Source organism: Plodia interpunctella, chromosome 8, assembly GCF_027563975.2.
Source record: "Plodia interpunctella isolate USDA-ARS_2022_Savannah chromosome 8, ilPloInte3.2, whole genome shotgun sequence".
Lineage (NCBI taxonomy): Eukaryota > Metazoa > Arthropoda > Insecta > Lepidoptera > Pyralidae > Plodia > Plodia interpunctella.
Genome location: NC_071301.1, coordinates 7,606,943 through 7,630,144, shown reverse-complemented (window position 1 = coordinate 7,630,144; position 23,202 = coordinate 7,606,943). Strand labels below are relative to the sequence as shown.

The following is a 23,202-nucleotide window of genomic DNA, read 5'->3' as shown; positions in this document are numbered from 1 at the left end:
ATCTTTGGCATCCTTAGATATCAGATCATTGGCATATCGACCTTGATGACATCAAGCCAGCGCTTCTTGGGTTTTGTTCCTTCTGCCAGGGGCAGGCGGAAGCGGCATTGCCCAACAATTAAGCTTACGTCTATTAAAAATTGTACACAATCTTACCTTGTATATCATTTAGCATCTCCGTAGACCCAAGATGGCACCCTCCCTGTTGCAACATCTTCGACTCCCAATTCCCATCATGAGACATCTTATATGCCATTATACACCGATTCTCGCCGGATACTATCAACAGGGTAGACTCAACAAAGTTCAAGTACTGTATAGGACTGCCGAGATCCATAATGAGGCGTTTGTCTTTTGTTCTGACGGTGAATTTGTTCACGTGGCCGGAGCGGAGGCCGAATATAATGTATTGGTTGCAGGGAGATATCACTACTACGTTCACTTGGTCGTCTACGTTTGTTGGGATTTTTGTTAGTAGCTTTCTGCCGCGCATAACCTGAAGAGAATTGAGTACACTGTATAAGACAAGTCTCGATGAAACTTATTAGTCTCCCCCGCACTGGCTGGTGCGGCTAAATGGCGCATACGCTACAACGGGAATGTAAATCATAAATTTGGATTTTATCCGCAATTTTTGTCTTTAAATGCATATATTACAACATTACAAATGCTAATGTTTTTAATCATTTAATAAATAAAAAGATGAATTAAATTATTCGAGTGTTTTCTGACCATTATAATTGTACTCGCATTATATTTCAGTCCACATAATACTCATACACAGGTACACACAGTACAACAGAAAATTTATACAATATACATAACATAGAAAAATAAAAAAATTGTGGAGTGTTGTTCAGGGTCCGGTTCGGTAGAATAAGACCAAACCATAATCTCCTGTGGATATCATACTCTGAGGCGACTAAGGGACACACAGCCTAGGCATCTAATAGCATTCCCAAAGAAGGTTGACGTCAGCCAAGCGGCCGGTTGTAAAATCACAGCCGAACCTTTCAAATTTTAAAGTTCGTTACACCGGGATTTGCGGCGTCACAGCCCCGAACGGAACTATGGGAACATGCTGAGATTAGAGAGAACATAAAAAAAGCAAAGTAAAGAAACACCTGTATGTTATTAGTGTCATCCACAACAGCCAGCAACGGCTGCACTCCCTCATTATTATTACAAGCGCCCTTCAAATTCAGCGGTTTCAGCGAGAAGCGATCCAAACTCAGCGCTTTAGCCGCTGGTTTCTTAACGTTCTCGCTTCGTTCGGCGAATGATTGGATTCTTCTTGGAGTACTAGAGTTGCTGACTGAATCGGACGCTGTGGAACTCGTGGGGGTGATGGGGGATAGTGTGTTGGTGAAACTGACGTCGAAACGCTTTGTTAGGCGTACGTTGCTGAAAAATAAGCCGAATATAATAACAATAAAATAAAAGACGTGTATATTTTTCATCTGCTTTCAAAATCAATATCAGTGGTTACTAAATATATATATATATTTATATATTATACTCACTCAATCTGTTGCCTCTTCAGCGACACGAATGAAGAATCCATGAACCAGACTTTGGCGGAGTTCTCGAAAGTTCCAGTCCCGGTGAGCAACACGTCCATTCCGGGAAGGAAATCATCGTCCGCCGGAATTTCGCTCACGTCCATCGTGGTCACGTTGCTGTAATGTCAGCTTTATTTACAAGCAAATAAGGTTTATAATCGGTTGTAGTATCAACATAAAGAAAAGTTTATCCAAACGGTTGAGGTACATAGGGTCCTGTTAATAAATTTGTTAAGTACATTGAACAAAGTAAATAGTTAATAAGTGGACCCGCTAGATAGAATCACATACAATTATTTACAACAGATTAAAATGCCTCGACGAGGAGATCGAGATCTAAATGTATCTCTCCATTATCGTTTCCTCCCACCCCAAGGTTGACTAGAAGAGATCGCTTTAGCGATAAGTCTGCCTTTGTGCCTTTTTATTTTATTTTTGTATTGTTATTTTTTTGTAATTTCGCTTTTGGTGCAATAAAGAGTATTATATTGTATTGTATTACTCATAAAGTAATACTATTTTAATAAACAAGTACACTAATTATTTTACAGCTTGTTACAAAATACTTATATGCATTGGAAGTGACACGGTACGGTACATAACACCCCATAGATTATGTAAAGATTGAGAAATGTTCTGAAAAAGAATTTAATAAAAATGTAACATTTTTTTTAAGACTTACCCACGCCGATTCTCGATGTCAAACGCCCTATAGGTATTCAAATCGATGCATTTGACACGTTGATCACAAGTGGACACGAACAGCATGGTGCCAGTTTTATTCACGGCCATAGACAAGAAAGTCAGCTTGTCCTTTATATCGTCGCTCGATATCACTTTCTCGCTCTTGCAAATGTACTTGTTTTGGTAGGACGAGTAGTTTATTTTCAAATTGTGCTGCGTCACCTCTTTTTCTTTGAGTGTTATAATTTTATTGGTTCCTGATAAAAAAAGTATGAATTGGAGCATGAATTTTTCATTTGTTTTTAGTTTTCTGCAGTATTTGTTTTATATAATTCCAAGTATTAAAACTTTTATTTCAAATTTGGAAATGTTAAATATTTTATTTATAGAATATTTGAGCTTTGTTATAAAGATTTTCCTAGAACTTAAAGATATTTAGATATCTCGACTTTAAAAAAATACAGATACACATCTATATCGGATAACACATGCGATAAGAAAGAAGAAGTTGCGCTTTATTTCACTAATTTGTTTTGGTTGACTGAAATTCTCTAGAGTGCTAAAATTTTGTGCAATAAAGTAATAAATCAAAAATAAATTAAAAACAAACTCACCAGGTACAACGATTAGATTAACAATCCTATCATTCTCCTCAATGGTCATCACATTGCTCTGCGACATATTATCAATTAGCACCACACTATAAGCCCCACTATTATTAATCGCGGCCACAATAAACTTATCATTGAGTATACTACAGCACACCACATCGTCCGATCTGTCTACATCTATATGTTGTATTGTCTGTCCGTCCGTGTTGTTTAAAACTATGGTTTTGGGAGTGTGAGTGAGCAGTATGGCATCGTGGTCCGACCAGCGGGCGTTGAGACAGGGCCGCATTTGAGGGTGGATTTGGATGGGGCTGTTTAGCGATGGTGTCGATGATTGGTGGTCTTCGGATTCTGTGGAGTAAAGTTGCGTTAAAAAACAAATGAAGTTCGACTACAAGTACGAACACTTTTTGGCGCCAAATATTCTTGTTGAGCCGTAGACAGAGAAAACTAAAGATTTCGTCACAGATAAATTCGTATGAGAAATACAAGAAAAGAAACGGAATGGAGTGCTAATGTCTTTCGTCCGACAGTGTGCCCTTTACAAGTGGCGCTTTAACATGGGCCGGATTGGGCAGGGAAGTTGTATGGAATTTTTCTATCTCATTTGGGTACGCTAGCCCGTCGATATCAGTTCTCTTTGTCTTTTTATTTAACGGTATTCTATCTCTTTCTTCACTCACTTTGTATCGCTCTATCTTTCTCGTGCCGTTTGATTGTGATTCACGCTAGGATTAGCATATGTAGCATTACAACATTTTGGCCTTTTTGAGTACACATATCAACGCACAAAACTAAACTTTGATTTTGATGGATGTACTTGTATATATTTATTATTACTCTTTCACACAAAATCTACCGGACGGATTGTTATGAAATAGGAACACGGGTAGAATATAATCTGGAATAACACAGGGTACATTTTATCCCTAAAATTCCCACGGGAGCAAAGCCACGGGACGCAGCTAGTACCATAAATAGACGAACCTTCTTCAATAGTACCAGTGTCCTCTTCCTTGATGGTCCACAGGTAGATGTCCCCGTCGGCGGACAGTATAGCAACTTTAGCCGGCTGTACGGGACACGCGCCAATCCATTTTATAGGGCTGCGGGCGGCGAATATCTCGCCCTTCAGTTTGTTTGAATGGAGATGGAAAATCTAAAAAAAAAAATATGTTTGTAACACATGATTTTATTGATTTCTACAATAAATTACAGAACTTTTGGACAAAATAAACAAGCGTATTTTTTTCCTACATTTATTACGTAAAATTTACACAATTATGCACCAAAACGGCCTTCGCTCAGCTCAAATAAAATACAGTATAAAATTTAAGAAATTACAATTAAATATGAATATAGATATCATTATCCTAATAACATATTGAACGAAGATTTGTTCTACTTTTGACTGTGTTCTAAGGACACTGCATTAGCTGCTTATAGGTAATAATAGCATCCCCAAGGAGGGTCGTCGTCAGGCAGGCAGCCGAATCTTCGAAATTTTAATGTGTATTTTTTACGCTGGTCTTGTCGCAGGCGCCCCTGAATGCAACCACGAATCAAAACACGGGAAGATGTGCGATAGAAATAAGTAAACTTTCAACCTAAAAATCCAACATCAGTGTTAGTTTCTACCAAGTAGCGACATTTAGCAGCAGGTTCGTCTAAAGAAGACTATTCAAATATAATACAGGTTTAATAAATGTTTACCTTAACATTTCCCTTTTGTGTGCCGATCAGTACATAGTCAAATTGAAAACAACAGGATGTAATGGGTTCCTTCACATCAATTGTGGACGGTATTATTTCTTCAACGTTGTGTTCATGGCTATAAAAAGTAAAAAGTTATTTTAACATATTTATTGACTACTATTTTTCACGAACTAAACGCAAGTAACAGCAACATACATGTAACTAGACAACTATTGATGCGATGCTACACTTATTATAAACCGAACGTCTTTTGCATTATTTATTGTCTAAATATTTAGACAGTCGCTATAATAAAAGTATACCAATATGATTATAAAAGTTTGACATGTTACAACATTAAATAAATTTAAGACATAACAAACAAAAATACCCGCTATAAAAACACTAGGATGGAAACAAAACGCACATAACATAAAACCACAACCATTTTCACATATTCACTTCATGAATTAAAGTTTATATTTTATATGTGCCATATCGAATTTTGCCCCAAATTAAATAAGTCTGGTCTATGGCATTGTGGTCCGAACTACGTTTATTTTTTACATTTGGATACAAAATTTAAGCTCAATCGGTTCTATACATCTGTTTCAAAATCTGCAACTCGATTTTCGAGATTCCACCCGAAAATAGTACATTCAAAGTTGAATAAAAAATTGTAAAACGTTTTTTTTTTTCTAATAGTAAACACGGAAGAAATACAGCCAATGAAAGCCAATTGATCTTGCGTTAGAAGCATTAAATTTTGTTTCAATTTCAGCTCGTGCAAATGGGAATGGTAAATTTAGTCGCAAAAGAAGCGTACTTTCATTCTAACGTGTGGTTTGCACTTTTACGCTACCGACCGAAGTCCGAAAGATAAATAGTCAGAAGAAAAATATACGCAAGTTATATTATATATTTATTTTAATACAAATGTATATTTTAATACAAAAAACATTTAAAAAATATGTTACTTATATATTATTTAATTATTTTTATTTCGAAAATTAAAAACAGAAAATATTCGCAACATGCTTTTCCACGTAATAATTATACGTATATATTTCAACGGCACTTTTCGATATACATACAGGACAGAAAAAGTACTATGACCATTGATTTCTACTTAGTGAACGAAATAGCAGAGGTTCCTCTTTCGTGTAACTTTTTTATTTCAGTCTGATACAGACGGAAAAGTGATTATTTTTACTGAGCAAGCTACATGAACAATACTAGGGTGACAAAATTGAATGAATCGTGAAATGCCTCACACCAAAACCCAACCCTGTTTATACTGACCATCCACTCCGAAATGGGATTATGTGGCCCTCCTTATTATACGTTGGGGTGTGCGCACAACATCGGTCCCTATGCATATAACGATAAGGTTTAATTTTGGACGTACAGGTTAAGACATATATTTTAAACGAAGTAAATGAATGGAATGAATTTAAAGGTTATGCTGGTACGATGTTTTCAAATATTTCTTCTAACCTGCGCGGAAAGATCCTCTCATTCAGGGATACTTTTTAATACGCAGAAATATAAATCACTAAATCTGAAATGCAAAACAAAAATTGACAAGTACGTAGTTTAGTTTTAATTTGGGATAAAAGTACTATTAATAAAGAATAGATTTTACACATCATATCTGTTTCAATTCAATATTTTTCATATATGGTCTTAATAATATTCTTAATAAATTTTAATAGAGTTTCATTTGTGTTATTTATGTTACACAAATTAAAATATGTGTAACATAAATAACTATTGGCTGTAAATAATTTATTCGTAGCAATACATAAAAAAATAAAATAAAAAAATAACAAGTAATTGTAATATTCCAAAGCTTCAACATTTCCTCGCTGAATAACGTAACTTTCTCGCTTAGCAATTTAAGCGGGTAAATACGCCGCTAGGGGCGCTTGTGTTGAGAAACGTTAGTTTTCAAACTGAATTTTGACGTTTGCATGTGCGCCGGACATGCGCACATTATAAAGACAACGAAATGAATAACTATTTGACTGGGTAACAAAATAAAATGCATAAATGTATTTAAATAATCAAACACGATAATTAAATGGCACTATAATTCATCAGTTTTATTAATAACGCGATTACTATTTTTATTATTCCGATCAAGGTCTATTGGGAATGCTTTTTGACTCTAAAATTGTATTGTAACGGATATCACTGTCCTACAAGTTTAATATGTATATAATTTTTAGACATTAGAAAAAAGTATCTAATTTGACTAAAATATAATCGATTGTTCACTTACGAGAAATCAAAATAGAGTTCGTTGTGAGCCACGCAGTCCTGCGCCACGTCGTAGGCCCTCTTGTACAGTAATCCTTTAGCCTCGTGCTGCAGCACGGTCTGCACCACGTCCGTGCACTGGTACCTGTACAGGTCCGTGCCGTACTTCTTCAGGAACGCCACTATCGAGATCACGAGGTCGCGGTCCAGAGCCTGGTGAATATACTCATTGAGTATTACGCATAATCATATAAAACTATGAACAACTAGGGATGCCGACGACCGTGTGAAATGGAGACGGAAAATTAGGAAATCAATCTCAACGGCTGAGTAGGAAACCAGTAAAATGCTTAGAGGAGACAGAGAGAAAAAACTATAAACATCGTCACGTAGACTGAGAAAACTATAAACTTCGAATTAACTAGCACTATCGCGTTAGGTGTAAACCTATGATCTTTGATATGATCTTCTTCTTCATATTCATAGTCCATAGGATGAGGTCTTTACGTGGAATGAAACACAGACACAAAATTTCTTGGCACTATTCATGGAGTGGTTTGCCATTGCCTTCTCCATTTCACGCACAAGTTATTAATCAACCAGTGTGTAGGTTTCTTTATGATGTTTTCCTTCATCGGAAGCAAATGGTGGTCGATGTAAACTATATACTATACATGAGACAGATACTTACATGTTCGACAATATGTTTCTCATACTTCTGCAAATCATATATGACATCAGCTTGGCCGGTCAATCTGACTTTGTTCCCGAGAAACTTGAGATCCAAGAACAGCCGGTGAAACATAGCGTAATTATTATCGATATTGTGCGTATTCTCCAAATGATATCCGATAAAAAACGCTATATAACCATCGTCGTCGATATCCACCGTGGTATCCGTAGTGTTGCCATAATGATAATTCCTTAAAAAGTTACTATGCCACTTGTGTTTCTCATCCTCCGTGGAACACCCTTTCAAATAATCTAGAATAATCTCATGCGTTTCGTATTTGTAAGTTTTGTGGTCTTTATCGTACGATTCGTTGATTAGGGATTTATTTTTCAGCTTTTTTAGGATAGATTGCACTTCGGTGATGCTCCTCAGCCACAGTTTACTAAGCACTTGTGCGGATACTTTGATGTTGTCGGGCAGTATTGCCAACATTTTGAACAGATTAAAAGTATCATTCTCTAATGAATCCAGGCAGAATTTCATCACCTTTTCTGGCTTCTCTGGCTTTTCGATGTTGAATATTCTGGAAAATAAACATTGCTTGTCAAAATGTAGTATACCTCATACATCGATTGAATGTGTTGCAAAACCAATAGGCCCGCCTCTGATTTGATACTAACGCGGTCTTCGCGAAAATAATTTTCTTTCACCTTTTAATACTAGCCTATTCTTTATTCATTTAAACTTTATTGTACAAAATGCAATTTGTTAATAAAGTACAATAGACGGATTAATTATTTATTATGATAACAAACCAATTTACAAACTTAGTTTACAAACTAAGTGAACAGTTTTGAAACTTAGACAATAGTTTTCTCCCGGGCGTTAATTAACGTCAGAGAGCTATTTATCGACTAATATTCTCCGCCAATTGGCTCTTATTAAAGCTAGATAGAACAGACTTTCCTTTACATCCTATTTAGATTCGCTAATATTAGACAGTACTTACGAAAAGAAAGTCTTCTTTTCAATATTATTGATGTAGTGCTTCCAAAGCGGAGTCCCCGTGTCTGTCAAACTCTCTCTGTTCTCCGCCAATTGGGCCCCTATTAACGCTAGATGGAAGGGACTTTTTCCTTTGCACGCTTCTTGTAATTTCTTCGCCTGACGCGGCAGTTGTAATACGCGCACGCCGAGGCAGTTGGCGAATAGTTCTAGAACTTCGTTGTCATTTAAATGGTTATCGATCTGCAAATGGATATGAGAAGAATTGAAAAATATATTTTTTTAACGCGTCGTTGTAGTTATCAATCAATGTCGACAATTCTGTTTGGTATTTCAATTGCAAAAAATGTAGTTCGTTAAAAATCCGTTTTCCAATCTTAGACTAACTATAAGTAATTCATTATGTGATAATTACCAACACTTACGTTAATAACTTCAGCATCCAGATTAGCATAAACACTTTTCTCCCTAGTAGTGATGAGAATCTTGCACCCTATGTCAAACGCGTCGACGCAGCCGCGGTCATTGACCTCGTCCAGGACCAACAAGGAGCCACTCAAGGATGGCATACTGAACACGTCTTTGAGGACATCTCTCAGTTCCTCCCAAGACCTTTCGTAGCCGGATATGGAGGTGTCGCCTACGGAACTCATACTGGGGATGGATATGGACGAATTCATATTGTATGCTGTTTGTATTGCTGTTTTACGTTGTAACCTGAAAATAAAGAAGGAAATTTATTTGTAATTTGTAACTTTATAAACAATCGGCAACCTCTAGCTTAAATAACTATCGCCAAATTCGCGGCGCGAGTCGCGCTATAAGTCTGTACAATCCACTGACTTTCTCTGAAGCGCAGAAGACTAGAGTAGACCCAGCAGCATCTAAACTCGTTTCGTTTCTGGTATATACATATTACTGACTTGCTCTGAAGCGCAGTGAGGTCGTAGTCGCTCTTGCAGTTGCTGCAGTTGAGCCAGAACACCCGCCCATGGAAGCTGTCGCTGACCAGCTCCGGCGTGTTCCTGATCACGCTCACCGCCACACTGCTCTTGCCGGACCCTATAGTGCCCAGCAGCACCAGTGCCTTGTGGCGTTGCAGCTTCTCCAAGTGACGTAGGACGTTCCGTTCCTGGAGTATAAGTTATCGATTTTAACCACAGCATTGTATCGATTATAATGAAGGAGAGCGGAAGCCTTTGCCTAACAGTGTGTAAATTAATAAACGAAACCACAAAAAACTTTTGGTTATGACAATCCCGACTAAAAGTTGCCGTTCTGTGCGCTAGTACTCTTTATTATAATGTGCTTCGGCCTGTTTACTTAGTTAAATAATACATAAATGAAATAAATAAATAGTCTGGCTCCCAAAAACGGCAACTCTCAACTATGGCAATAAACTAAACAATTTACATCATGAATACGACAAACATTTAGTACTTTGTATGTTAAAAAAAATCTAGAAGTAATAAGCGGCATAAACAAAAATATTACTACAAATCCGACTTGGAGTTACCGAAGGTCAACCAACAAAAACGTGAGTATGACTGTGTAGGCGGAATCTATCTCCCGCAAAGTTAGCATTTTGCCAACTCTAAATTTGTTCGGCATAAAAATGCAACACACAATAAGGAGTAGATCTATTCAAGGGCGTCGCCGCCGATGGGCCAGTTGATATAAATAATGAGAAAAGTATGACTTGGTAAAGCCAGCACATGACAATAGGTAACGTTGGACAGATCACACTGAGAAAAAATGCCCAGCACTCAAATTCAGCTGTCACCTATGGGTGGCGATCTATAGGAACAAAAATGACATTACAATATTGACATTATGCTTTCTATATCTTTAATTCTAATCATCAACAACCATAGTATATAATAGTAGTCAATATAGTTATTAGCTGGGTTGCGACGATACAGTAACCACTTACCACCAAAGGCCTCCGGACATAGAACTGCGGCAACCTCGGCACATCGCCCTTGCTGAGGCTGTCCTCTATGCTGCTGTTGAAGGCGTCAGGACTGGCGTCCGCAGTCAGCAGCACCCACAGCCACTGGTAGTCCTTCTCCAAACAGTCCAGGAACGCTTGGAATGCGCTGTCTGTACCATTTTCTATGACGTCTAGGAGATACTTTGTTTTTTCTACGCGTGTTGACTGTGAAATAACGAAGATGCTAATGCCCGGTCACACACTATCGTCGAACGCCATCGCAAATGCATGAAAATTGGGTAGTTTATATCAGTGCTTTTATTTACCACAATGAAAAACCAGCGATGTATGCCGAATCCGTTAAAGTTCGGCGAACTTCTCCGCGATAGTGTGGAGCCGGTGTTAGAATTTAATTCTATACAGGTACTTACATAATTTATTATTTTTAATAAGTAGTACCTTTACACATTTTCTTTTTATGTTTACATTGTTATGTACTTATATATAAAAAAATAATTTGATTTTTTAATTTTCCTATTTAACAATAAATAAATATCTACTAGACTCACTTTTACTTTTTATCCTTCGGAGAAAGGGCTGAGAATAAACTGTATTGAGAAAACATAAAGCGGTCGTTATAGAACCCTGTGACCGTGCCAATAACCTTCCTATTGCCCATACTTGCACCTCATTAACATTTAAATTGTCATTCTACAAATACTACGAAGGACCTATTACCCTACAAACGTTTACTAATGGCAGAAAATGCCTAGTCGATAATAGATTTGTACATACTTCTTTTGACACATCTGTGATAAAATCAGAGCGAACAGTAATTTAGTGTTCTTTCGACAAGCAAGGTGTTATGATCTCATTTCTAGTAATGTTATCTATGATAGTAGCTTCGATGTTAACTATAAATAGTATAAATCTTTTAATATTTTTAAAATCTAGTTTTCTGTTTAGTTTCAATCCAGAAAAGAATTCTATTTTCACATTATTTATCTCAGTACTAACCACATAATATACAGAACCACTTTATGGAGTTTTTGTGCGAGGGAGTATGACTAATTTGATATTATTGGCTTAATTATACTTCATAACTATACTATATTTGCTTTTCTGTATGTTTAAAAAATGCTCTGGTTTAGAAAGATCATTTTACAGCCAGTTGACATGTTATAGTGCATTTAGATCCTGTATTGTAGGTGACATTATTGACAGTAATTAAACCTAGGTCATAGCTAGGTTACAAAATTATGTCCGATGTTCATTACAAAAACAGACATGTAGGTATAGTGGTTAAATGTGGTCCCATGTTCGAATACTAATTTTACCACATGAATTTGTATACCAATCCGACACAGTATAGTAGTTTTCATAGACCACAACTTGCTTCGGGTGAAAGAAAACATCGTGAAGAAACCTGAACACTGGTTGACAGTTTTATTCACTAGTGTCTTGAAACGACTGTAACTGTTTGCCGACAGTATAAAGGCAATGTGTTACATACAAAGAGCAAGAAAACTAAATTGGACGAGCTAGTGTAGTCAAATGAGATAGCACAATTCCTATACAACTGCCCGGCCCGTCTCATATATGGGCCTTGTCACACGGTGAAGGACAAAATATATAAGCGCTTTGTCCTGTGTCTTCTCATGTATTTCTAATACGTTTTTCTAGTTCTTGTATGAGCAAAACGAAAGATATGACGAAGTCTATTGTCTGTTACACATTATCGAACAGATGGCGATGCCAATTAATGTAGTGTACATTACGTTGTTTGTATGTGAGCTTTTTATCATCGCAAGGAAACCCAGCAACGTACGTCGACATTAAAAATGAGTCTTACATAGGTATCCATTGATTCCATGTCATCCGCCGTGATGGCGCCACTCGAGAGCAGTTGGTCGACGACGTCGGCCACCTCCAGGTCTTGCAAGATGGCCGCCCGGTTGCCCTGCAGCAACAGCTTCTTCCGGTAGTCCATTTTTAGGTGATTGTTTCATCTGAAACCAAAATATTTAAGTTAATTTAATCTTAGTAGGGTGTTGTATAGGACTATTCGACGTCGATGCAAGTTGCCCGCGACTTCGCTTAATTTTTCCATGGGTACAGTTATATTTCCGGGATGAAAGGAATGTCCTTCTTCATACCTCAAACTACATGTATGCAAAATTTCAATAAGATTGGTTGAGTAGATAACTGAAGAGGTAACAAACAAACAAACTTTATAATATTTATTAGTTGTGATTGGGATGTTATACATAAATTATGTTCACACGATTCTTTATGTTAATTCTGTTTTATTCACGACTTTATGTAAATACTTTATTTATCGCATACATTCAACTGGTAGTAAATTTTATACCTAAATGTTTGCTAATCACCGAAACTTGTGTGCTGTGTAGCCACGGATGTATCTTAGAAAAACTATCTTTATTTCATAGATTAAGGTATATGACATGGGACCAGCTAGATTGATGTTTTGTCCCGTTTGTCCCCCGTAAGCACTTCAATTTCAAAACGCGATTACAAATATGTATTGATCATTTAATAGTATAAGATAGGATAATTTAAAAATAATGCAAGATTTTAAATATAATAAGGCAGTGTCATTCAATGACAAACCCACAACTTAACATTCGTCTGGCGATCTGTGTGCTGATGCTTAGATACACCATATATTGGTGATTGTTAAAATGATTTACTATTTTAGTCAGGTTTGGACAATAAATCAAGATTTTAATAGCTGGTTAAAATACTAACAAGGAACTAAGAAAAACTTCCACTGCCGATAGTAAAAGTAGGTCAAGGAAATTGCTCTATAGTGGATCTATTATAGCATTTTTTGGGTTTTTGTTTTTATAGACGAAAATCTTTGCCTAAAAGGGATTAAACATTAGAAGTGTTTTATGTTTAATATCTCTAAGGATAGCATATAAAACATACAAGTAGAGGATTTGTTCAATGTGCTGAACCGGCAAACAAATCCAAATCAATCCAAGCTAAACAATCATGGTCTATGTTTAATAAGAAATGTATGTTCCTCTACCACCTGGATGGGAAGAGTGGAAACAAAAATCCACTTTTCCCACCCAGGTAGGATGGCCAATGAGATTAGTGGAATAGAGGAGGAAGGTTCTTTCGACTAAGATATAGGAAGAGTGCTTGGTTTTGTCCTCTTGTTTGAATGTATTTTGGAATAACATTTAATTTACATTTGAATGGCAGCTAGCTGTGTATGTAAGACAGCTCATCATCAATGTACGTATAATGGAGTTCTATGTAGTACTAGGCCTAAGACGGCGTCAACTGCGCAGGAGAAAATACAAATCGGTTAACAAAATACATAGGTATACCTAGGTACCTATTTTTTTGGCATAAGTAGGTGAATTTTTTGTTAGATATTCTATGGGTATGTCATGAAATTTATTGTTGTTATCTACACTAATATCAATAGAGGAAAGATTTGTTTGTGGGTCAACTTTCGTGCCGTCTTGGTCTGTGATTGTACTAAATGATAATGTAGGTAATACTATTGTTTCGTTATTACTTGAAAAATATTATATTTTTATATGTGTATATAAATGTTAAACAAGTTATTTACCTTAAACCTCTCCCATGTGAATAGTAATAAATCTAACTCTTTGTAAAGAAAATATTACACAAATATTTAAACTAACTTCACAAATCGTTTCAAAAAATTGACTGTTGGAAATTAGAACTATAATTTGAAACACTTTATCACTCTATCACTAAAACACATAAAAAAACCAAAACTGAATGTCATAAAACAAGCACAAAACTTTCTACCACATCAACATTATAATAATAGTTCAGTATGGAGCTTCAGTCAGAATCGACTGATTGACCAAGCGTTGCGGTGCACACTAGCAAGTAGGTATAAATTATTCAAACCGAGATAACGCGACCTTGCGGATCCGTGCCACCTACATAACAAGACAAGTAAATATCCAAAATGTACTACAATGTCAATGACCTAAGTGTTATTGCCAAGGCTGATTTATGACTAACTTAAACACACCATGTAATCATTTTCGAAGATGAATAATAGACCATTTTACATTTTATTCCCACACAATATTTTTTAAATTTTACAACAACAATGTTTATTGCCCAATAGGTATTAGTAAATGCAATGCAAACAATATGAACTAAAGGAGGTTTGGGTTTTTGTTGATGACGATAATTGATCAAATATTAAGTAAATCTCAATAGTTAATCTACCGAATGAACCAATCATGGCTGTGTAAACGTTGACCCGGTTAGGATTATGGAGCATGACAGGAATTTTATGAGGAAACATGAATCCAAGAAAGACTGAGCGAAGTCATCATGAGCAAAGGTGAAGTGTTAAAATTTATTACATAGGGATATGTGAGATAATAAGGTGTCACTAGATATTGCTTAGTAGGTAAAAAACAATTACAGACAGTTTTACAATAGTTTCTTATAATATCTGAAGTCTTTCCCTTTCTTATGAGTGTTATTGCTAACACTGGTGTCACATTTTATTCAAGTTGCCTACGAGCATCTGACATAACTTAGACAACTACCTAGTGATATTTAATGGCAAGTAAACACTGATTTACTAGTGTGTATATAACACACTGTTCACACTGCCTGCACACTGGTTGATGATTTATCACCTAGTATGTGAAATGCAGAATTATGTATCTCTCAATTATTATTGCCCAAGAAGTCATTGTGTGTTATACATTACACATATTTACCATGACCCTAACCCATAATGAATATATAAGATTGGGAATTTTTCCCTTAGTAAGTGCACTACTACATCATCAGTAAATTGAAGAGTGAGGAGATTCTTGTTGATGGAGTATTTTCCATTCTACTCTTGTTCCTGCTGCACAACCTCTGTACCTCCATATACAACATGACCTTTGCTTGTCTTTTATTTCATTAATGAATGGGCTGAATGACCAAATGAAATCCTGGGCTTTCCTTTCCCTTTTCTAGCTTAAATTTTTCCTTCGATCATATCCTACTATAAATATAATATAAATAAATATTATAAATGAGAAAGTTATTCCTGAGGAATGTCACTCTTGAGGAAGGTTTAGGCACATCATTTATTTTGTTCCTTATCATTATATTCCTGGCCGGAAGTTGGGAAAAGCTGGTAGTTATTACTAATACGAGTCAGCAATAATTTTGATAAAAGTTTGTATAATATACCTAATAAGGGTCCAGCCAATCTAAAGATTCCTTCACTGAAAGGTGTGTTTATTATTGTGTGAAATATTGCTTATGAAGATCATGTTGGTATAACATGAAGCTTGTGTAACAATAATTATCATGAGAAATAGTTAAGTATTTATGTGGTAATTACTGGAACAACAACTGATGAGTATGTAGAACTGCTTAATTGACAAATTATGTGACATGTAAGTACCTATTTCTTTTGTTGGAAAGACTACCTAAATTAGAAATGTTCAAGAAACCATTTATTTAGCTGGTATATATTTAGGTAATAATATTTTTTCTGCGTTTTGTTTGATACACTTTCTACATAGGCTTAGATATTTATATATCGTAAAAGTACAACCTAGGAACTACGACATAAGGAAGCATGTTCGATGCATTTGAGTCATAAACACAAAGTAAACTAGATAACAATGGTTAATTTCAAGAATATTCACAAAATATTTATTAATGTTATGTTAACTAAATCGTTAAGCATGAAATACCTAATGAAATCATAGCGAAAGACTGTATAGAGCATTCATGTTAAAATATAACAGAGCTAACCGTCCGTTCTACACAAGTTTCAAAATATGTAAAAATGAATAACTTACCCCCTAGTTCACTATTTTATCCATGTACAATCATGAGAGGCACTTCCACACATAAATATTCTAAATAACAGTCATTTACTTCAATATTTCTCTCATATTTGCTTATTACTGAGATGCATTTCAAGCTTCAAAACAACAATGCACAAAATGCAAGCGAGAACAGAATGCAAGTTTGTGCAGGTTCACTTCGTTCGTGCTGTTTTGTCTTGTGGATTGAAATGAAGTTCGTACAATACAAATACACTCATTCATTTCATTCATTCTCACAGATTAAAAAAGATACAACAAATAATCGATATACAAAAATTCGATTAAAATATTTATTTTATTAAACATTTCTTTCTTCTGTATGCTTATTAATACATACAATAATAAATCTTTCATAAATGAATAAACAGATATTATTCACTGAGCAATCATTCGGTGTGTGGGTGGGGCCTGGGGTTGAATAAAAAGAGATGGCAGCTCATTCATTGTTATAGATAGGGTATTTCTAAATCCATAATATGCATGTTGCAACATTATTAATGTTTGGCAATTTCGTTCCAGAACCTAAGTGCATAACAGGAAATATTTTTTGAGTACTCCGACGAAGTACTTACTAAATCCATGAGAAAATGAAATCATGGAAACCGTAACGTTTTTATATCTGTGTGGAAACCATAGAATTAGAAAGGGCCCCGAGTGCGCTCAAGTAAACCCTCTTTGTCATTTTAGTGGCTGGCATTTATGCCAGCTCCACGGTGTCACACACATTACTCCACATACGAATGAACAACCAGCAATGTATACCGAAACCGCTAAAGTTCGGCAAACTGACGACAGTGTAGAGCCGGATACGTCTTGATTTATAGCGACATCTATGAAAACCAATTACAATCAAAATATGTTTGAAAAGCATTTGCAGTACATTTCATTGTGTGTATATGTTATTGAAAAAACACGCAAGATAGCGCCTTTTAATCCAATGCTGGCTAGACTATCGGCAACAGTTCGCCGAACTTGGCGGTTTAAAAGTACATAGATGGTTTTTCGTTGCGGTAAATAAAAGCACTCATACAAACAATGTTCATACATTTACATCAGCATCTCTCTGAGTTCGGCGATAAGAGTGTGTGTAGCCCAATTCTCGTAAAATCTACTGAAATTTGGTACACGCATAGAATATAACCTGGAATAACATATAGGGTACTTTTTATCCCGAAATTCCCACGGGAGCGAAGCCCCAGGCGCAGCTAGTAAATTATAATATGTAATTTATTACAGTGGCGGAAAACAGTTATTTTAACGAACCGCTTGACTTATGTAGAGTCTGTAGAAAGATCTCCATTTAGGTAGGTACTTCATGAAATTTCTGAAAAATAAATAGTACCTATTAATAGTAAGTTGTGCATTGTATTATAATTTTACAATTAATTTTATTACAATCCATGTTTGGACATGAGCCATATTCAGGTAAAAGCAGATGCCAGACCACAAAAGTTGTCCACAAGATTTTGTAAGTAAATTTTTTTTTTCAATATTTGTCAATGGATCTTTTGAATGACGGTGTGTGGCGGGTTTTTAATAAGATTTATTGTAACCGATCTTGTTTTGACAATCACAATGCTGGATTCTTAGCGGCAAACGACTTGTGTTGTGTGGTCTTTGAAGTCAAATAGTGTTTGCAATAACGCACCTGGACCGTTCTACTTTTTGGTATTAAGTATTTAGGTGCGAAATTTAATATTGATTTACAATTTAGAAGTATGATAAGAACGGGTACTGGAAACTAGGAATAGGAACTGAGGATGATATTTTTAGTACCTACCTATAATCGATCAGAGTGAAAAATTAATTTAAAAATGCAATCCAGGGACGGATTTAATTCTTCCAGTAGTCTTAGGTATGAAATAAATAAAAGTTCCTTTTTATGAAGTTCTAAGCATGGAATTATTCCGACGGAGTCCCTACTAATTCCATGGTTCCAAGTTTAACACTTCTGAAAAAGGCGCCCGTATGGAGGTACGTATCGTATTCGTTGCAATGGAACCTACTGACAACCACTTTTTAGAAATGTAGCATATCTGTGAGTGTAGCATTAATTTGAAATTTGCATAAAGGATCTATTCCTGTATAAGTATCAGAAATCAACGATTACCAGTGCTTATGTAAGTACCTACCTACTTCTTTACGGCATATTTTTTTACGTTAGAAAGTACACATAAACTAATTTTTACCACCCAGAAAAAAGTATAATGACAAAAATGATTTATGTAAACGTAGCCATCATTCGCCGTCGTCAAAGTTCAGTTTATTGGTTCGTAAAATATGCACTTATATATCGGGAACTATATGCTTTACATTTTGTAGGTCACAAGCACAGAATGACTATTTTGTATAGAGAGCGCAAATTACTTGTAGTGGTACATGGTTTATTTTTTACACGTCCCGAATCTACATCCGGGAACACGCACGCTGATGAGGGTGGCCATTACAGTAACTAGATACAGTTTATAAAGTAAATTATGAAAATAAATGAGGCGCTGTCTCCAGTTGGCCGGCAACGCTGGGTGTTTATCAACCAATCTTGATCATTCTATTTGGTAAAAAAAATGTAATACGTTAAAAATCCGTATTCTTCACTTTCTTGACAGACTATATGTATGTATAACTCAAGGTATTAGATGAATATATTTTGATTACTTCTCGAATATCACGTGAAAACCTGGTGCCCTAACAAAACGACGAATCGCTGCCATAGTGCACCTGTATACCTTTCAGTTCATAAACATCATCTTCGTTTATAGTGCTTGTTAAATAATGTTTTGTTATGAGCGCTCTGCAGTAGTTAAGACTATACTAACTCTATGGTCACAAGGCCTATCCGATAGCGACGTAAGTGAGTTATGGTAATGTACCCATCTTCAGAAATTGTTCGCTCTACGTCTGAACTTGAAACACTTTAATCTTAAAGGGTTATAAACATAAAGATGTCCACTTTCTAGTCACTAAAAGGCAATTGTTGTTAAATTTAACGGGGCATTAAATAAAATAAGGAGTTTTGACTCACGTTATGTTTAAGTACATAGTGGTTAAAATTGATGGAAAATTAGTATCCCTGGGAAGATGGAGATACATTGTTTAGCCATCATTACTTGTAGTTTCTATCTGAAGTTAAAATAATAGGCTTGTACTTCGGCTAAATTTACACAGTGGGTTTGAATGATTTAAATATACAAGCATGCCCGAAGCTTCGTCCGCGTGAATTTTCATACAAACTTTCATCCCTCTTTATAGTCATTTAGTATGGATGTAGAACAGGTAACAATTAAAAAACCAAATTAATTTTCACAATATTGCTTCAGTATCATCCTTCTTCTTTGCGTATCGATGGGAAATGTATAATATCCATATAACATCAACGTCATCCACACATGTTTATGACCCTGTTGTTGAGACTACCCGAAGATGGAGCGTGTCGTACGTATTATTGGCACGTAACTTAGTTCTGATATAAATAGAGTCATGCCAGTAGGAATGTTATGTAAAAGGTTGATTTTCCTTATAGGAAACTAATAACATACGTGATCTGGTAATCACACAAACTAGGTTAGGAAGTTTGCCCTTTTTAAGCATATTCCAAGTTTTTTTCAAACAATAATCTTGCTAAGTTACTTTCGGTACAAATACGTATGGATACCTCACCTAAATTCAAGAAAACATATAGGTATTTAAAGCTGAAAAGAACGTGTTTTAAAAGTACCTATTCCGTGTTTGGGATAAAAACTAACAAAATTAGGGTAATGTAAGTACCGCGTTACTTCTGTAACAACCTAGGAATCACATTAAACTAATGGACATAGAAATAGCCGATTTCGGACCAAATGTAACTATCGAATCGGGGCCTGATCCCGTGTGGAATTTACACCGAAGTTCGGCGGCGAACACTAGTATTTTTTATTCGTTTTTGCCCGCGACTTTGTCGGCGTGAATTTCACATAAGGCATACTTCAGACTTCATACTTTGTCCGTACTTATTAAATCTGATATATGATATTCATATGGATGCCAAAATTCTGAGGAACCAGATAAATTCACACAACTTTTATATAGGATTTAATTGTTATGTGGCTGATTAGTGAAAAAAATAGCAGACACTAGGAAAATTAGAGAAACGCCGGGTGATAAACGATCGTATGATAAATTTCAGACATTCCGTATTAAAATGATATCAAAGGCAAAATCTTTTTTTCTTTACCTATTTAGGAATTACTAGTCCTATGACAAAAGGTGTCAAAATATTACCGTGCATGACATTGTCGCAAAAGTATTGATTGCATTGTTATCAATTTAAATTTAATTTGGAGTTCAACCAGACTTCCTAACAACCGGTCTTGTAAACAATCGCTTCGGCGTCTCTATTCTCGATGCTCTGTTATTCGAATGCAGTTCGGTGTAACGACAATGGACACGTTAAGGTAAATGTCAGTGTTTCGGAGTCGAACCACGTCCGTGATTGGTCATTTCAGTATATCTCTGTTAGACGCCGGCAGAATCCAGAATGAATTACGGGAATTGTTTATATATTTCGATGCGCTTCGATGTTTTCGTTAAAAAGCTGGACACTTTTGAACGTTTCGATTTGTTATTGGCATTCTAAATCGAGTTTAATTATAGATCATTGTTTTAGCCTCAGCTGTAAGACTTATTGAGAGGGTCACATCATTTTGTCTTGGATTCCAAATCCGAAAAATACGAAGTAAGATCAAAAATTTTAATAGACATTTAAAATGATAACAATACACATCTTACATTCACTAAAATAACCTGGATTAAGAATGTAATCTGGAATAACGCGTAGTACCTTTTATCCCGAAATTCCCACGGAAGCATAACGCAAGTGGGGGCTTATGAAAACTACTCCACATGATATACTATAGTATACGCGTATGTCTTACTAGCTAGAACTGTAAGCTCAGACAGTATCAGGATTTATACCTATGTCGTATTTAGAATAGAACTAATGCGCAGTACCAAAGGACGTAAACTCAGCCTTTAAGATCTATAAACATTAATTTCTATTAGGTCCTGTTTCGACTATATTATAGATTTAATTATGCACTGAAATGCAACGAAGTTTAATTTTAATCTCGACTGTTTTCTATTTCAGCTCACCACGATCTCCTGCGATCATTTAATGATCTCATAAAACTATAACGTCTAAGTATGAATCGATTATACGCAATAATTAAATCTGAATCGTGGGTGTTCCAAATGAATGACTCGGTTATACCTATTTACTGCAGCAATTTGTCATTTGAGGCTAAGCCATTGTATCAACCATTAAGTAGGCTTATACGATTTAATTTTATGCTTTCCCTCAAATATTGATGTCTAATCACCGCATAGGACAAGATAATCCCAAAATTTATGGACTATAACGTATTCTGTCATCAGTAGAATTGATATGGTCAGATTTATAAACCGTTTCGTGCTAATTAAATTATATTGAAATGCTATAAATTAAAGGGACAATATATGAGGTTGGTATGGTCAATGTGGATGTTTACAATGAGTTATTTGGGTTAAATAGTGGTCTAACTCACAACAGGGACCACCCTAATGTATGGTGCACAATTGAATGGAGCAAGATGTTTGGGCCCAGAATGTGCTGCGTAATTTATTGGGGCACCGTAATATTGTGACCGCGTACAGCATTGAAGTAAACAGTTTTTTTTATAATTCCAAAGAAAAGTATGAGGATATACACGTGCACAGTTTAAATGTATTTAATGAATTACAAAGATAAACAAGATAAAAACTTACCTATCCTGGTTCTTTGACAAATTGCTGAGTTGCACTAATTTCTTTGTTACAAAAAAATATCAACGAAATTAAATCAGCGAACAAGAAGAGTCATAACGAATGTGAAAATATATTTTTACTAGCTATCAAAATTGTATCGAATTTTAAATTCAACCACCCGTGCACTATCAGTGTCGACAATGTTTTGATGAACATTGAAAATTTTGAAGGAACAGATAACATTCTTATCTGTGATTCGCTCCTATTATTGCCACTGTTGGCTTATCATGGTCGAGTCGAGTTTTGCAACGGTAGGTAGACGGCACGGCGACAACCATTACGATATCAAACAAATATTTATATCCGTGTTTATTCATACATTTGCGTCAAGTGGATATGTACTACACTAACAATACAACATGTATGAATCAAGATTGTTGATCACACGAGATAAAAGAAACGGTGTCGCTCATCAATTTGACCCGAAAAAACCCATTTCTTTCTCGATAAAACCCCCAGTGATTACACACCGATTTTTCATTTCACCGATGTCATTGAGTTTGTTATTAAAGTTTATTCATTCTGAAGGCTGACAGACTAAAGAACACCTCCGCATATTTCTCGATGATAAAAAGATGTAAATCAACGATTAAAATGTCTGTGCTGTGCACTTGAGGCGGAAAGTGTGCCGCCGGCGGACAATACGAACAAATTGAAAATAACAAACGATGTATGGCCGCGATCGACTCGTAATTAGGGAATCGTTTTATAAAATAACGTGGGTTATTCTCACGAGCTTCCATTTGGTACATGACGCGTCTAAAATTCCCGTGGACAAAGGTACAGGGATGCCACTGCCGGCAGCGTAGGTAGCGCGGCCTTCCGTCAATATAGCAGACAGCGGGGCACTATTGTCACTGGGCCCTTTGTGCCGCCAAGCACTGACCAAAAATCATTAATTTTGTATCACAAAGCAAGAACCCACAAATCGAAGGCCTGAAAAAAAAATAGGTCCCATTCAGAACCGGTCACTGACACACGAGCGGCCGTGGCTCCGATATTTCCATTTGAGTTTTAATTATAAGATTTTTATAGGTCGAGCCTCCCGACAAAGGTCCGTGGGGGTTTGATGAGGAGTTATGCGTGG

The 23,202-nt window shown here is 35.9% G+C and overlaps 1 protein-coding gene across 6 annotated transcripts in view; it reads right to left on the bottom strand.

Moving 5' to 3' along the window:
* Positions 1 to 22,218, bottom strand: part of LOC128671772 (apoptotic protease-activating factor 1-like) — a 28,422-nt gene extending 6,204 nt beyond the window's left edge. For 2 of the 6 annotated variants that reach the window (XM_053748525.2, XM_053748522.2), the window contains exons 1-16: positions 16,269 to 16,409; positions 12,278 to 12,434; positions 10,426 to 10,650; positions 9,416 to 9,624; positions 8,918 to 9,209; positions 8,497 to 8,735; positions 7,506 to 8,070; positions 6,837 to 7,027; positions 5,855 to 5,923; positions 4,571 to 4,688; positions 3,845 to 4,016; positions 2,861 to 3,208; positions 2,245 to 2,503; positions 1,524 to 1,679; positions 1,125 to 1,404; positions 157 to 496 (exon numbers count right to left, since the gene is read on the bottom strand). In XM_053748525.2, coding sequence (XP_053604500.1) covers positions 157 to 496; positions 1,125 to 1,404; positions 1,524 to 1,679; positions 2,245 to 2,503; positions 2,861 to 3,208; positions 3,845 to 4,016; positions 4,571 to 4,688; positions 5,855 to 5,923; positions 6,837 to 7,027; positions 7,506 to 8,070; positions 8,497 to 8,735; positions 8,918 to 9,209; positions 9,416 to 9,624; positions 10,426 to 10,650; positions 12,278 to 12,415 — 3,601 coding nt within the window. In that variant the 5' untranslated portion in view covers positions 12,416 to 12,434; positions 16,269 to 16,409. Of the gene's footprint in view, positions 1 to 156; positions 497 to 1,124; positions 1,405 to 1,523; positions 1,680 to 2,244; positions 2,504 to 2,860; positions 3,209 to 3,844; positions 4,017 to 4,570; positions 4,689 to 5,854; positions 5,924 to 6,836; positions 7,028 to 7,505; positions 8,071 to 8,496; positions 8,736 to 8,917; positions 9,210 to 9,415; positions 9,625 to 10,425; positions 10,651 to 12,277; positions 12,435 to 14,035; positions 14,290 to 16,268; positions 16,445 to 22,076 lie in introns of those variants that run through there. The other 4 variants (XM_053748523.2, XM_053748524.2, XM_053748526.2 and 1 more) reach the window with 4 other exon arrangements.
* Positions 22,219 to 23,202: the final 984 nt, after the last annotated feature.